This window comes from Hippopotamus amphibius, chromosome X (assembly GCF_030028045.1).
Source record: "Hippopotamus amphibius kiboko isolate mHipAmp2 chromosome X, mHipAmp2.hap2, whole genome shotgun sequence".
Taxonomy (NCBI): domain Eukaryota; kingdom Metazoa; phylum Chordata; class Mammalia; order Artiodactyla; family Hippopotamidae; genus Hippopotamus; species Hippopotamus amphibius.
This window is the reverse complement of record NC_080203.1, coordinates 1,813,632-1,829,112: the sequence shown is the minus strand read 5'-3', so window position 1 is coordinate 1,829,112 and position 15,481 is coordinate 1,813,632. Positions and strand designations below refer to the sequence as shown.

General features: G+C 42.5%; 2 protein-coding genes across 5 annotated transcripts; both read right to left on the bottom strand.

Moving 5' to 3' along the window:
- Positions 1 to 4,924: 4,924 nt before the first annotated feature.
- CMC4 (C-X9-C motif containing 4) lies at positions 4,925 to 15,187 on the bottom strand. 4 transcript variants are annotated; one of them, XM_057719121.1, is made up of 3 exons: positions 15,052 to 15,187; positions 7,907 to 7,974; positions 4,925 to 5,291 (listed from the first exon to the last, which is right to left on the bottom strand). In XM_057719121.1, exons 2-3 carry the CDS (start codon positions 7,962 to 7,964, stop codon positions 5,143 to 5,145), a joined length of 207 nt encoding a protein of 68 aa, XP_057575104.1. In that variant the 5' UTR covers positions 7,965 to 7,974; positions 15,052 to 15,187; the 3' UTR covers positions 4,925 to 5,142. The 4 variants fall into 4 exon arrangements, with proteins under 4 accessions (XP_057575104.1, XP_057575107.1, XP_057575106.1 ...); XM_057719124.1 differs by lacking the exon at positions 15,052 to 15,187 and adding an exon at positions 9,591 to 9,669; XM_057719123.1 differs by lacking the exon at positions 15,052 to 15,187 and adding an exon at positions 8,999 to 9,251.
- MTCP1 (mature T cell proliferation 1) lies at positions 9,225 to 15,189 on the bottom strand. The gene is made up of 5 exons (XM_057719120.1): positions 15,052 to 15,189; positions 9,876 to 10,027; positions 9,591 to 9,761; positions 9,458 to 9,509; positions 9,225 to 9,362 (listed from the first exon to the last, which is right to left on the bottom strand). Exons 2-4 carry the CDS (start codon positions 9,978 to 9,980, stop codon positions 9,462 to 9,464), a joined length of 324 nt encoding a protein of 107 aa, XP_057575103.1. The 5' UTR covers positions 9,981 to 10,027; positions 15,052 to 15,189; the 3' UTR covers positions 9,225 to 9,362; positions 9,458 to 9,461.
- Between the last annotated feature and the right edge of the window lie 292 nt (positions 15,190 to 15,481).

Genomic DNA, 15,481 nt, shown 5'->3' with positions numbered 1-15,481 from the left:
ACAAGGAAAATCTCAAACAACCTAACCCACCACCTAAAAGAATTAGAAAAAGAACAAACAAAGCCTAAAGTCAGCAGAAGGAAGGAGATAATAAAGATCAGAGAGGAAATAAATACAATAGAAATTTAAAAAAGAATAAAAAAATCAATAAAACTAAGAGCTGGTTCTTTGAAAGGGTGAAGATAATTGACAAACCTCTGGCCAGGCTCACCTATAAGAAAAGAGAGAAGACTCAAAATAAGAAATGAAAGAGGAGAAATCACAACTTATACCACAGAAATACAAAAAATCATAAGAGAATATTATGAACAATTATATGCCAACAAATTCGACAACCTAGAAGGAATGAACAACTTTCTAGAAACATACAGCCCACCAAAACTGAATGAAGAAGAAATAGATAACTTGAACAGACCGATCATTAGAAGTGAGATAGAATCTGGAATTTAAAAACAAAAACAAAACTTCCTAAAAACAAAAGTCCAGGGCCAGATGGCTTCACAGGTGAATTCTATGAAACATACAAAGAACTTATAGAGGAAGGAACACTCCCAAAGACATTCAGTGAAGTCACTATCACCTTGATACTGAAACTAGACAAAGACACTACCAAAAAAGAAAATCACAGCCCAATACCTTTGATGAATATAGATGCAAAAATTCTCAACAAAATATTAGCAAACCGAATCCAACGACACATAAAAAAGGTCATACACCACAACCAAGTTGGATTCATCCCAGGGTCACAAGGATGGTTCAACATGCACAAATCAATGTGATATACCACATGAACAAAAGAAAAGACAAAAAACCATGATTATCTCAATAGATGCAGGAAAAAAAAAACATGCAATAAAATTCAACATCCATTCATGATTAAAACTCTTACCAAAGTGGGTACAGAGGGAACATATCTCAACAGAATAAAAGCTATTTATGACAAACCTACAGTCAACCTAATACTCAATGGTGAAAGGCTGAAAGCCTTCCCATTAAAATCTGGAACAAAACAAGGAAGCCCACTGTCACTTCTCTTCAACATAGGATTGGAAGTCCTAACCACAGCAATCAGACAATAAAAAAATAAACAGTATTCAAATTGGTAGGAAAGAGGTAAAACTGTCATTATATGCAGATGACATGACACTATATATAGAAACCCTAAAGACTCCACAGGAGAACTACTAGAACTGATCAACAAATTCAGCAAGGTAGCAGGATACAAGATTAACATACAGAAATTGGTTGTGGGGGCAGAGGGGCGGAGGAGGGAGCAGGAAAAAAAAAAAGAAATTGGTTGCATTTCTTTACACTAACAATGAAATATCAGAAAGGGAATGTAAACAACCCATTTTAAAATTACATCAAAAACAATACTTAGGAATAAATCCGACCAAGAAGGTGAGAGACATATATTGAGAACTACAAAACATTAATAAAGGAAACTGATGATTCAAAGAAATGGAAAAATATCCCATGCTCTTGTATTGGAAGAATTAATATTGTTAAAATAGCCATACTACCCAAAGCAATCTACAGATTTAATGTGATCCCTATCAAATTGCCCATGACATTTTTCACAGAACTAGAACAAATAATCCTAAAATTTATATGGAACCACAAAAGACCCAAAATTGTCAAAACAATCCTGAGGAAAAAGAACAAAGCAGAGGCAAACTCTCCCAGACTTTGGACAATACTACAAAGTTACAGTAATCAAAGAGTGTGGTAGTGGTACAAAAACAGACATATGGACCAATGGAACAGAATAGAGAGCCCAGAAATAAACCCACACAACTTACATTCAATTAATCTTTGACAAAGGAGGCAAGAATATACAATGGGAAAAAGACAGTCTCTTCAACAAGTGGTGTTGGGAAAGTCGGACAGCTGCAGGCAAATCAATTAAGTTAGAACAATCCCTCACACCATACACACAAACTCAAAATGGCTTAAAGACTTAAATATAAGACATGATACCACAAAACTCCTACAAGTGAACATAGGCAAAACATCCTCTGACATAAATTGTACCAATGTTTTCTTAGGTCAGTCTCCCAAGGCAATAGAAATAAAAGCAAAATAAACAAATGGGACCTAATCAAACATAAGCTTTTGCACAGCAAAGGAAACCGAAACCAAAATGAAAACACAACCTATGGACTGGGAGAAAATATTTGCAAAGAATGCAACTGACAAGGGCTTAATTTCTAAAACATAAAAAGAGCTCATACAATTCAATAACAAACAACCAAACAACCCAGCTGAAAAATGGGCAGAAGATCTAAATAGACATTTCTGCAAAGAAGACATACTCATAGCTCAACATTGCTCATTATTAGAAAAATGCAAATCAAAACTACAATGAGATACCACCTCACACCGGTCAGAATGGCCATCATTAAAAAGTCTACAAATAACAGGGAAACCGCTGGTGGTTCAGTGGTTAGGACTCTGCGCTTTCACTGCCAAGCTCATGGGTTCGATCCTTGGTTGAGGAACTAAGATCCTGCAGGCTGCACAGCGTGGCGGGGTGGAGGGGAGGCTACAAATAGCAAATGCTAGAGAGGGTGTGGAGAAAAGGGACCCCTCCTACACTGGGTGGGAATATAAGTTGGTGCAGCCATTATGGAAAACAGTATGAAGGTTCCTCAAAAAGCTAAAAATGTAACTACCATATGATCCAGCTCCCACTCCTGGTCATATATCCGGAGAAAACTCTAATTCAAAAAGATACATGCAGGGACTTCCCTGGTGGTGCAGTGGTTAAGAATCTGCCTGCTAATGCAAGGGACACGGGTTCAAGCCCTGGTTTGGGAAGATCCCAAATGCCGAGAAGCAACTAAGCCCGTGCGCCACAACTACTGAGCCTGCACTCTAGAGCCCGTGAGACACAAGTACTGAGCCCACATGCCACAACTACATGCCTAGAGCCCATGCTCCACAACAAGAGAAGCCAGTGCACTGAGAAGCCTGCGCACCACAACGAAGAGTAGCCCTCACTCACCACAACTAGAGAAAGCCTGTGAGCAGCAATGAAGACCCAATGCAGTGGAAAAAAGAAAAAGATACATGCACCCCTATGTTCATAGCAGCAGTATTTACAATAGACAAGACATGGAATCAACCTAAATGCCCATCAACAGATGAATGGATAAGGATGTGGTACATATATACAACAGAATACTACTCAGCCATAAAAAAGAATGAAATACTGCCATTTGCAGCAACATGGATGGGCCTAGAGATGATCACACTAAATGAAGTCAGTCAGACAGAGAAAGACAATGATATCACTTATATGTGGAATCTAAAATATGATACAAATATCTACAAAACAGAAACAGACTCATGGACACAGAGAACAGACTGTGGTTGCCACGGGGGAGGAGGGTGGGGAGGGAAGGACTGGGAGTTCGGGGTTAGCAGATGCTAACTGGTATATATAGAATGGATAAATAACAAGGTCCTACTGTAGAGCACAGGGAACTATATTCAATATCCTGTGATAAGCCATCATGGAAAATATAAAAAGGAGAATGTGTATATATGTATAACGGAAGCACTGTGCTGTACAGCAGTAATTAACATTGTAAATGAACTATACGTCAATAAAATTAAAAAAAATAAAAAAATAAAAAACTGAGACTGGCCTTGAAAACTCTCTGAGCAGACAAAAGCATTTAGGCACACAAGCAAGGCTTAATTTAGCTTATTTTGAGAGACTAACCTGACCTGGGTCATTTCTTGCTTATGCCTCTGGAAAGGATAAACAGTTAAACTGTTTCCCAAGGCTGATATAAGGTAACCACTGACCAATTCCCTACCATTTAAGAAAATTCTAATATTATAACCAATCACTGTGAAGAATAAAGAGTCACTGCTCTCATGCTGTGCAAGCTGCTTTGTACCAGCGCACCCCTTGGTCTCATCCCATGTGTTGCTTTTGAGTGCTCTGTCTTCACACAGGGTGTCTGTCTTTTCGGTGTGTGCACAATAACCTTTCCCTACTTACTACTGACACTTTGATGATTCATTGGCTTCCCGTTATTCTTCTGTGATCTTTCCACAAGTCACAATTGCTTAAATCACTGGCCATTGGTGACTGAACTCAACCTGCTCCAGCCTCTTGCCTCTCTTCCCTCCCCAGAGGCCAGGGTGGGGCAAGGGGTGGGGCTGTGAACTGAAAGTGCGAACCCTCTAACCCTGCAGGTTGGTTCCCCTGGCAACCAGCCCCCACCCTAAGGTTACCTAGGGGCTTTCAAAAGTCTCCTCATTAACAAAAGACACCTTCATTGCACTTATCACTTAGGCAATTGCAAGGATTTTAGGATCACAGTGCCGGGAATGGAGACAAAGACCAAATATATATTTTGTTATAATGAAAACAGCTCTTTTGCCCCTTTCCTTTTTGCCAATTTCTCTTCCCTGCAACCTTAAAAGAACCTAATTATAGGAGTGAGATCAGCGGGCAATTTAACCTAAGTCCTGCCTTATGCTCTCCTGAGTGCACACCGTGTCGTGTCTCACCGGTTGATAGAAGTAGTTAGCTCTCTACCTCCAATACCCCCCACCCCCCACCCCCGCCCCAAGCAATCCTGCAGGCAGATCACACGGGCAAGCTAACATCTGAAGTCAGGCAGTCAGCCTGCAATGGCGAAGGATGCAGAATGCAGCCTTCTGCCTCAGTGATTCCCTGAGATTCTTCCCCCTTTTTTCCCTTTGAAAACTGTCATGGCTGAGCAGAATCTTTGGAGTTGGTCTCGGGACACAAGTTCACCTTCTCCCCAGATTGCCGGCTTTTCTGATTTAAGCACCTTTTCTACTGACACTTGCCTCTCCGTTATTGGCTTCTGAGGGACAAGCAGCCCAACCTGACTTCGGTAACAGTAAGTCAAAATATCACATATACCAGACAAAAAGGTTTCACTTAAAAGGTTTATTTTAGCAGCTCAGTTTTGATCACATTCTACATATTTGTTTAATATATTTATATTTGTTCTGCATAGATGGCATATTAACTTTTATAGTTGACTTTTTCATTTGATATTTGCTGCTACCTGGCCTGAAGAAAGAGTCAGGAGGATAAATGAAAACTGCATGGTGGAAATGTGGAGCAGCATTTCGCTTCTCAGCAGAACTTTACTGTGATGTAGGCTTCAGTGTCAGCTTTTCTTCCTCTTCTTTCTCAAATCCTGAACAGACGAGAGATCTTCCCTTGGGATATCGAGCACAACACTTACGCAGTTCTTGGATGACAGCCTGACACTTAGATTCCATGTAGTTGTTGGCTGAAAGACAGATAGGCAGACCCTAGTCATGATCTCATAGGACTAGGGCATAGGGAGGTTTAGATCTGAGCTTGCCAGTCCTCTTCACTTTATTGTATCTATATACCTGGAAGAAAGAGGGTGTACCCAAGTCCACTGAACTCTTTCTGAATTAGGGACCCATCAACAGGTTAATAAGGAAGAAAAGTATGCTTTACAAAGTGGTCAAAAGATATCCTTACATATAATTTCCTCTTCTTTAAGGCTGATTACTTATGTGCTTTTTTCTAGGGCAGTGGTTTTTAACCTCCTCTCTCTCTCTCTCTTTGGTCACTAGTTCCTTTTGTTAATTTGGTGAATTAAAAAAATGCAGGAACCATGCCCATTATTTTACACTCAGTTTAAGGTGGCTGCTGGACCATCTCTACCAAGTCTGTGCATTAGGGGTTGGCAAACTGCAGCCTCAGGGTTGAATTCCACTCTTTTTTACAGATGAGCTAAGAATGGTTTTTGCAAAAGGCTGGAAACCCCCCCCCCCCCCCCCCACCAAAGACCTCCTGACTTCCAAAGCCTAAAATATTTCCTGTTTGGCCCTTTACATAAAACATCTGCAGATCCCTGCTATACATAGACCCTAAGTCAAGGAGAACTTGACCTAAAGGTTCTAGGTCAGCTGCAGGTGACCTGAGTCCCCTAGTACTAAAATGGAGTGCATGGGAGTTAGCGCGGGATAGGAAAGACAATTCTGATTAGGAAGAGGGTATGGTTGGGTGGCTAAGTCCAGGTTTGCACCCAGACCAAAAGGGTTCAGATAATCACTGTGCCCCTCACTAGTTCTCTGACCCTTGGACAAGTTACATAGCTTCTGTGTTGATTTCCCTATCTATAAAATGGGTCACAGTATTAATCTACCTCATGGGTGAAAGGAGTAAAACTTAATATTATTTAAAGCCCTTACAACTGAGCTTGTCATCCAGGGAGTACTTAATGTTCACTCTTAGTCCTTCCAGCTCTCAATCCTCCCACACTGTAATGAGGGGGTGTAACAAGCTCTAACTTGATTTCTGTTCTCCTTTAGCCATATGTTGCTAATTCAAATCAGGTAAGAATCAGATAGAATCAGGTAAGAATTTATTTAGGAGAAGAAATTGTGAAGAACATTGTTTTGTGTTTTTTTTTTTTTGGCGGGGAGAGCATGCTGCGTGGCTTGCAGGATCTTAGTTTCTCAACCAGGGGTTGAAAATGGGCCCACAGCAGTGAAAGCACTGAGTCCTAACCACTGGACCTCAAGGGAATTCCCCTTCCTTTTTCTTCAATTTGGAGGAAAGGAAGAAAAGGATGGATAAAATGGCATTATTATTATACATTAATGTTTCAGACTAAAAGATTTAAAAAATATTGCTCATATCATAAAATGAAAAGTCCAAGAATGAAAGTTAAAAGTCAAAGGAAAGGGGCTTCCCTGGTGGCACAGTGGTGAGAATCTGCCTGCCAATGCAGGGGACACAGCTTTGATCCCAAGTCCGGGAAGATCCCACATGCCTCGGAGTAACTAAGCCTGTGCACACAACTACTGAGTCTTCGTGCTACAACTACTGAAGCCTGGGTGCTCTGGGGCTCACAAGCCACAACTACTGAGCCCAAGTGCCACAACTACCAAAGCCCACACCTAGAGCCTGTGCTCCACAACAAGAGAGGCCACCGCAATGAGAAGCCCACACACTGCAACAAAGAGTAGCCCCCGCTCGCCACAACTAGAAAGCCGGCATGCAGCAACAAAGATCCAATGCAGCCAAACAAACAAAAAGTCAAAGGAAATATATAAACAAGGGTTTTCTTTGGTGCTGAGTCTTTGGGTAAACTCTGAACATTTTCCCCTCCACCCTTTCTATATTTTCATGGGCATCCATCTCTATTACTTTAATAATGGGAAAAAATTATCCAAAAAGTCACTTTTCAAATTCAGATAGCCTTGTAGCTTTTTCTGTTTGTCGTGCTGGTAGTCATTTGCTGATTTAAAAAAGTAAAATCCTCTAGCATTTGGTCAAACTTATCAGCTTATTTAAAACGAAATGGACAAATCAGTTATCATATCAAATACACTTTAGCTGAAATTTACTTTTGCCTTTAAGAGTTGAGTTGCTGACTTTGGCAACCTGAATTCCAACTGCATTTTCGTCCCCACCCCTTCTAACCTGATTGCTTTTAAAAAGTGAGTTGTCAGCCACAGTAAAGTAAAACCAACCCATTTAAAACTAGTCTTTTTAAAAAAACTTTGCTCAGGTTAGTAATTCTCAACTCTGGCTGCATATGAAAATCACCTGGTTAGGTTTTCAGACTGATTCCTGCCAAGACCCCACCCCTAGAATCTGATTTAATTGTTCTTGGCGAGTTTTTGAAGCTCTCCAGGTGATTCTAAATGTACCACCAGGATTGTAAACCCCAAGCTTAGACCACGTCACTTTTTATTTTCTGCCCTCCTTGATGACAGTGAGGAAAATCTTTAGGATAAGTTAATTACAGAAATATCACATTCCAGGAGGAGTTAATATAGTTTCCTGATAAAAAGAACAATTGTTCTCTTGCTGTTAGTTCACAGATAAAGTGGAAAAATATAAAAACATTTAACATACTACCTTGTAAACATTTCTGTATTTCACAGGCTTGTTTCTGGCACGGATCCTTCTGCGGCATATCCAGAAAACTAAAATAAGAAAAATGATTTTTATTTTGTCTTTTATACATAAAGACTTCAAAGCCCCTCTAGATGGAATTTTCTTCTGAGACAAGCAGTATGCTCTTACAATTGCTGGAAAACAATCACACTAAAAAATATTCTTCCTGTTCATAGGATGAATGCACTGTATTTTTATAATATTCCATTTGGCTTGGAAGATATAGCTTCACATGGGGAAAAAAAAACCCTTGAATTCAACTCATCTTGACTACTGTAGACCAACACTGGGCTAGGGGAGCCGGTGCTGCAGCCTGACGAGTCGGCCCACTGCCTGGTTCTATCACTCACAGAACCTCCCTTGATAAACGATTTAACTCCTTGAGCCTTTTTCCTTATTACTTGTGTGTAAAATAGGGATCATACCTACCTGAAAGCATTGATGGAAGGATTAAATGTGATAAAGTATATAAAGTGCATAGAACAGTGCCTGGAAGGCAGTAAGGACTCAACACATGACAGCTGTTATTCCCAAGATTTTTTAAAAAGTAAAACCTTTCTTTTAACGTATATAAACTGCTATGAGTATTTTAACTCAGGAAATTCTTTATCAGGTAGTGAATGAGCAATATTTGGTGCTATTATTACTTCCTGAGAAAGGTGCTAGGTAAGCAGCTAAAATGTTTTTCTGGAGTTCTTACAGAAGCCAACTTATTTAAAATATTTGTAACCAGAGAATAAATTTAAGTGCCCACGATTCTGATCAGCGACTTCTAATAATTTGAAGACACAATTTCAGAAAGGAAAAAGGCCCAGGAGCCTTTGTAGCTAATTTCATTAATGCAAATGAGCTCCCCTTTTTTTTTTTCCTCAGAGCCCCCTAAGTTCTCAGTAGATCCAAGTTAGGTCAGTACTGGGATGGGAAACACTGGAGCAAAACCTAGGATATTTACAGGATGGGAGAAGGAATGGCAGGTGAATTGCTGCAGGGCAAATAAGCGACAAATAGATGTTGATGCTGCTAGGAGCTGCTCTCTTCTCTCTAAATCAGTACCAAGTCCTTGGTGATCAGGGCATCTGTTCTGTAGCAGGTGCTGACTTTTGTGGGATTCATCAGATCCCAGTTCCAGCTGATGATGTCCATTAATGGTTCTATGGCAATTTCCAAAGGAGTCAATTTCAAGTTACATATTCTAACTAAGTGCTTTTGTTGACTTGCTTTCTGCCTGCATAACCCTTTCTCTGCAGTTCCGCTTTCGGTGTTCTTCATGACCCTTCCTATACTTCTGGGTTCTTGAGCAGTTTTTCAACCCACTCCCTCCCCCCAGGCCCACAGGTGGGTGCACTGCAGTGATGGATGATGTGATTGCCATATACTGAACAGAACAGAGGAGCATATCTTCCTAGAATCCCAGCACCTGGAAAAAAAAAGATCATTAAAATCACCACAATTGAATAGGGTGAAGAAGAAGAAAGGGGGGGATGGGGACAGGGGAGAAAAAGAAATACATACCAGATTAATCATCAGGCAAAAGCTTAAGCAACAGCTCCTGTACTCCCCTGACCTGTCAGAAAAAGAAAAGTTTATAGAGTACTCTGTTATAAGAATCCCAGTACAATGAAACATTGTTCAGCAACAGGTGTACCATTAAATGATGCTGGATCTGCCACAAGCGAGAGTTGTTATCCATGTAGCGCTCCTCAGGGTAGAGTTGCCACATGAGAGGTAGCTGGGAGGTGAGAAGGTGACTTGGCCTGGCTGCGTCACCTAAAGGAACCTGAACTTGCTGAACTCGTGCCCTTAGGAAACTCGTCTCCTGACGGAAAGAAACGATCAAAAATAAAACCAAAGACTTCAGGATGTTGAGACTGGTTAGAAACCAAGTAGCTTGAAAGCAAAATCAATACATAAACAAAATGTAAACAGTTACCTCTTCCAGGACGGCCACCCACGTGCGCTGGTATTCGTCGCGGTAGATACCCTCTTGGTGAACCCAGAGGTGATCGGGTGGAGCCCCCACATCCTCTCCTGCCATCCTGGGCTTTGGATTCCAATTCTAGCCCTGCTTTTCTCCACCTAAGCCTGCAGCACCCGCGCACAGGACACAGGTGTGACTTTTTGGGTTGGAATGAACTCACCAATGAGCAAGGTGACCTGGTACTAGCAACCACCAACTAGAAGCAAACCTCGTCTATGTCTATTTGCACAGCCTGAACAGAACTGAGGACATCTGAAGCTCCCTGGCAGACACTGAAGTGACACTCAGGCAGAACTTCGGGGGATGCTGCTGACTGCGAAGCACTCGGGAACTCTGCTAGGTGAGGGTCCGTGGAAATGTAGGACTAGTGCTACGGGAAGCCGGGCAGTGGTTTCACAGTCTTTGCATTCAGCAAGCAGCATCTGACAAAGTGTAGTGAGCAATGGAAGAGGCACAGGAGTGCGCATAAGGGCACGCTTATCTGGGCAGGAAAGCAGTAGAGCAGACACATGCATGCCACATTCCCCAGGTAAAAGCCCCTTCCAAGCAGTTTCCATTTTCAAAAGTAAAACTGTGAAGGTCAAATCTTGTAATGTGCATGGCTTTCTAAATCGAAATTAGAGGTTTGTTTTAAGGGCAAACGACCTATTTCTCAGTTTGCTTAGAAAGGTTACTTATAGTGGCTAGGCATTTCCAGAAGGGAGTTTTCATTTTAGGGAAAATATTTAAGGTCGCATCACGGAATGTTTCAGTTGCAAGAGACTGTGGGGACCATGATGATTCAGAGCTGAGAGACAGCAAATGATAGTTACCCATCTAGGTCCTTGTTTCGTTTTAGTAATGCTTCAGGATGTCACAGGAGCCCATTTTTCCATGGAATCGTGGGTTTAAATTCTGTTTTCCCAAGTCAGAAGGTCAGAAAAGCCCATCTGCCCTTTGAGAGGCGTAAAGGAAGCACAGCTTCTGGGCAAACTCTTTCCATAATGCAGACTCAGCTCAAACCCCATAGGGATCCTCTGCCCAGTTCTGGATCTCATTTCAGGACCTCACAACAACCTGACCTGCATTTTACAGGAATGAACCTTTTGGAGCCAGCTTACAGCGCTGCGACGTGGTTTCACTGGATGTCTACGTTTGGCAGAGCGCAGACCTGGCATTGGGAGATCTGCTCCAAAAAATAGAGGCCTCCTATTCCGATTAGGTGGCCTTAGGTAGGAGAGAGACTGCAGTACAGTTTGGGAGGTTGTTAAACTCTCAAAATGGGATTGTCAAGAGCAAACGAGATGCCAGAACACAGGATGATGCCAAAAAGAACTCATTGAGCTGAACCAAGCCTTTTTTTCAAGAACAACAATCTAAGTCTGATCTCTTGTTGTTTTCCCTTAACATTGTCAGTTTACCTTCCCTAAAAGGTAAGTGGAAAATATCTTTTATAGACTTAGGAGATGGCCTGATTGTAGTGAATAAGTTGCTTCACCCATTGCACCCTGAGTGGACCTGACGCTGAGCCCATCGCAGCTTTTGTCTCCTAGGGCTCTCTCACTTCAAACTCACCTAAAGTGGAATACCTTCTCCTTAACCAAATCCCGGTTTCCCTCTGTGGCAACACAGCCTCTCCTGATCCTGCAGACTCAAAACGTATGCGTTATTGCGGACTTCTTCCTCTTCTTCGGTTGCTAATCCCACCTGTCACCAGTTCCAGTAAGCACCACTACCACTGAATTTGAGACCAACTTTCCCCCAATACCAGGATCATCATGTCTAGCACCGTATCCTTGCTCTCACTTTCCACTCGCCGAATGTGCCTCCCCAGGTCTCTCTGCCTCTCAGTACTACTAGCGCAGAGTGCAGGTGCCTGCCTTCTTGACGAAAACTTCTTGCCTCTTATGACTACTGTACCGTGTATGTCTAAACTAAAACTCAGATTTGACCACTAATTATAAATTGCTTTGCATTTTGCACTGCTTATTTCACAAGTCCTGTCCCCCCTACCCAAATACAGTATTATAAGCAGCTCAACAGAAGGAATAATACAGTACTGGACACTCTAAGCCTCATATACTAGTCAAACAATGTTCCTATGAGTGGACAGATATATATGCTGAATAGAGAGGGGAGACAGACAAAGGCCACATAAACATGGGTAGAGAGTGATCCTCTCGGTCTATTATATAGCTGTATATTATTTTGTTCAAAGCCATTTTTTCCCATTTAGCAGATACACTTGTCCTGCCTTTCTTCCTCCCCAAGGCTTTGGAAAGGAGAGATACAAACAAAACCCAGTAAATACTGATGTCAAAATAAAATATACTGAAGTCTGAATTTTGAGTACAAAAGAAATGTGTGTTCCCCTCTTCCCCTTTAAAGTAGAAACCAAGTGTTAAAGGTTTTAGGACTATCTCAACTTCACAGATAGGTACTAGCAACAACTAACATGTTGACACACTGACATTTAAATCTGTTTTGAATGAAAAGCAAAATTTTACTGGTTACACTGATGTTAAAAGGAAATAATTCCAGTGGAATAGAGGGCAAACAAATTCAGTGGTCTGAGTTAGTAAGAATCACTACAAAGAGGCCTATGAGTCACTACAACATATTCTCAGAAGAAAGGCAGTGTGAGCTGCCGCTGCTATGGCCCAAAGGACAACATGCTGGGCGCCAGCAGGATGAGCTTGGGAACAAACCCCAGCACACAGCCCTGGCCTTGCGTGTGCCGCCACTCACCCACTCAGGGATGGCGTGGAGGCCCAGCGAAAGGCAGCTGCAGCGGTCAAGGGGCTGAGAAACTGCCTGTGAGCGCGAGTCGAGAGCCCCAGCAGAGAAAAGCCGAGGCTCAGTGAGGGAGTAAGATCAAAGCCCACAGAGTCACAGGCTGTATGCATGGAACACAGTTTCCCTAAAAGTGAGCCTTAGAACACTTGCCCCTAACTTTTTCCTTGGTCAAATAAATTTGGGGATCTTGTAAAATCATAAAGCACATAAGTATAGTAAAAGCTCTGGCAAGTTATGCAGTAAAGAAACTTTACGCTGATATTCTCCAAATTTATTTGACTAGAGAACATTCTTCTCCATATGACACTTGTGAACAAAAGTCAGGACCCCTTGGGCTAAGATGAATCTCTGAAAACCTCGAGATAAACTTAGGTACAATGTGCAATACAATACACAGAACACAAACCTGTCCCACTCAACTCAAGGAATACTACCAAGGGCAAATTCAAATGGACTCAGAAGTGTTTACAGGGACTTCCCCGGTGGTCCAGGGGTTAAGAGTCTGCATTTGCAATGTGTGGGGCCTGGGTTCCATCCCTGGGGGGGGGGTGGGGGGATGAAGATCCTGCATGCCACATGGTGTGGCCAAAAAACAGAAAAAAAAAGTGTTTATGTACCTTTATTAGCCATGAATGCACTAAAAAAGATTGTCCCTGTGGGGGTTACCTTGATGCCACGGCCAGGGACCACAATGGCCTAGAAAGAATATTTCTTAGTAAAGCAGATTGTAAACTATATTCTAAAGAGACCACGCAGAAGGGCTTCCTTAGGTAGGTAAGGTAAGTAAAACCATTAATTTTCATTTACAGAATGAATTATTTTGTGTCTTTAAAAAAAAGTATAATTTGGTTTAACTTCCAGGTTTTTGAACAGTTTTTAACCATGAATCCGTTGAAAACACTTATTTTATTTGGAGTCCGTGAATAAACTCATCTAATTACAATGGGTGAAGTTACCAAGAATGCAAGCCCTGGAGTCAGCCTGGCCGGGTATGAATGCTGATTTTGCCACTCACTAGCTCTGTGACCTCGGATAAGGTAACCTCTCTACACTCCAGTTTTCTAAGATGTTTAATGAGAATTAAAGAACATATCGATCGTAACTGTCAGTACTTAGCGCTTTCTACATGTTTTATATATATTGCCTCTTTTAATCTTCACAGCACCCATTAGATGGATACTATTATTACCTCCACTTAAAGATGAGGGAAGTAAGGCACAGAGAAGTTAGCTAACTTGCATGAGGTAACACAGCTAGGAAGTTGCAGAGGCTGATTCCACTTGGGGCAGTTTACACATACAAGGTATACAAATGCTGAGTAGAGCATCTAGCACGTAATAAGCTTGCCATAAATGTTAATAATTTTTTTTCTACTCCAATTAAACTTGAGAGCTGTAAAATGCAGCCATGAGCATTATAAGTTAGAGAATGTCATCGTGGAATGTGAGATTGACTAACACCAACCATAGACAAAAGGTGTTTTTCTTCTCGAAGCTGCCTAAAAGTGCTTATAAACGCAAGACATCCCATCACAAAACATAAAAATAAGAACAGCCATACTTGCACCATCAGCGCAGGGCATACTAGCCGCGAATAGCAATTGAAAATAACATATGCTGTGAAATTGAAGCTTAAGAGAAAAATTAGAGGGGTCCACTGGAAGTGCACACTCGAAACTTCGCCCCAGCTTCATCGTTATCAGAATTAACCATGGAAGGATGTGCAATATGATTCTTAAACATTAAGTAAAAATGGAGGTTGCTGGCATGGATGTTCCAGATAGTTCCACTGGACGCGGGCCCTATTTGTGGGGAGATTGGGGTTGGAACTGACTTGGGAGAAAAGAGCAAAGCATCAACACCTCCTCCAGCAGCACCCTGGGCATGTTCCCTTTCCAGTACTGCCCTGTCCGCCTGGCTCCCAGCTACACACGGAGCAGGGAAGCCGATCAAACCCACAGAGGCACTGACGGGCCGTGGCGGCAGCACAGCATAGATTTTTCTTTGGTTTCGAATCGTTCCCAGAATCCGCGTGTAATTCCTAGCCTCGGGAGTTGGGAGATGTGTACTGTTCCCTACTGCATGTTTATCACACCTCAAAAGAAAATTACTTTTACATATAATTTCACCAGGTCTGACATCACTGAGATAGGGCGAGCTGAGGAAACTTGTGCATATCTGCTGCGATCTGCGATACATCCGACCTCGAACAGAAACTTCAGTTCCCCTTTCCCCTTCCCTGGATCGAACAAATAGATACCTAAAAGCCTTTGGAGAAAGTAGCAGCCGCCAAGCTTAGGAGTGATACTTTTTCAGATACAGTACAGCACTGTTTCTGCCAAGAGGTTACTCACATGAATATAGTGTTTCTTGGGCTAATTAATCCGCCTCGAGAGCAGCGAGGCTACAACTTCAGGTCACCCACCCTGGGCCACTCAAGCCGGGATCGGGACGTGAGCCCAGGGCGAGCCGAGGGGCATTCCGGGCCGAGGTCACCGAACCGAAGTTACGGGGAGCGGGCCGGCCACCCGGAAGTGGTCCAAGGAAAGAGAGTGGTCCCAAATTCAGGGCCCCTAACTTGGAAACAAAACAAAATAAAAGAAAACCTTAACTCAGGACCGAATTTCAAAAGAGCGTCCCCTGGGCTCGAGAGGCCGGCGCGCGCGGCGATGCCGCCTGAGGGAGGTCCCCGGAGCGTGTAGGCCGCGCACGGCTCTTCTCGGCGGGCGGGCAAAATGGGCGCCGGCGCTCAGGAGGCGCCGGCCCGGCCGTCCGGGCGCTCCT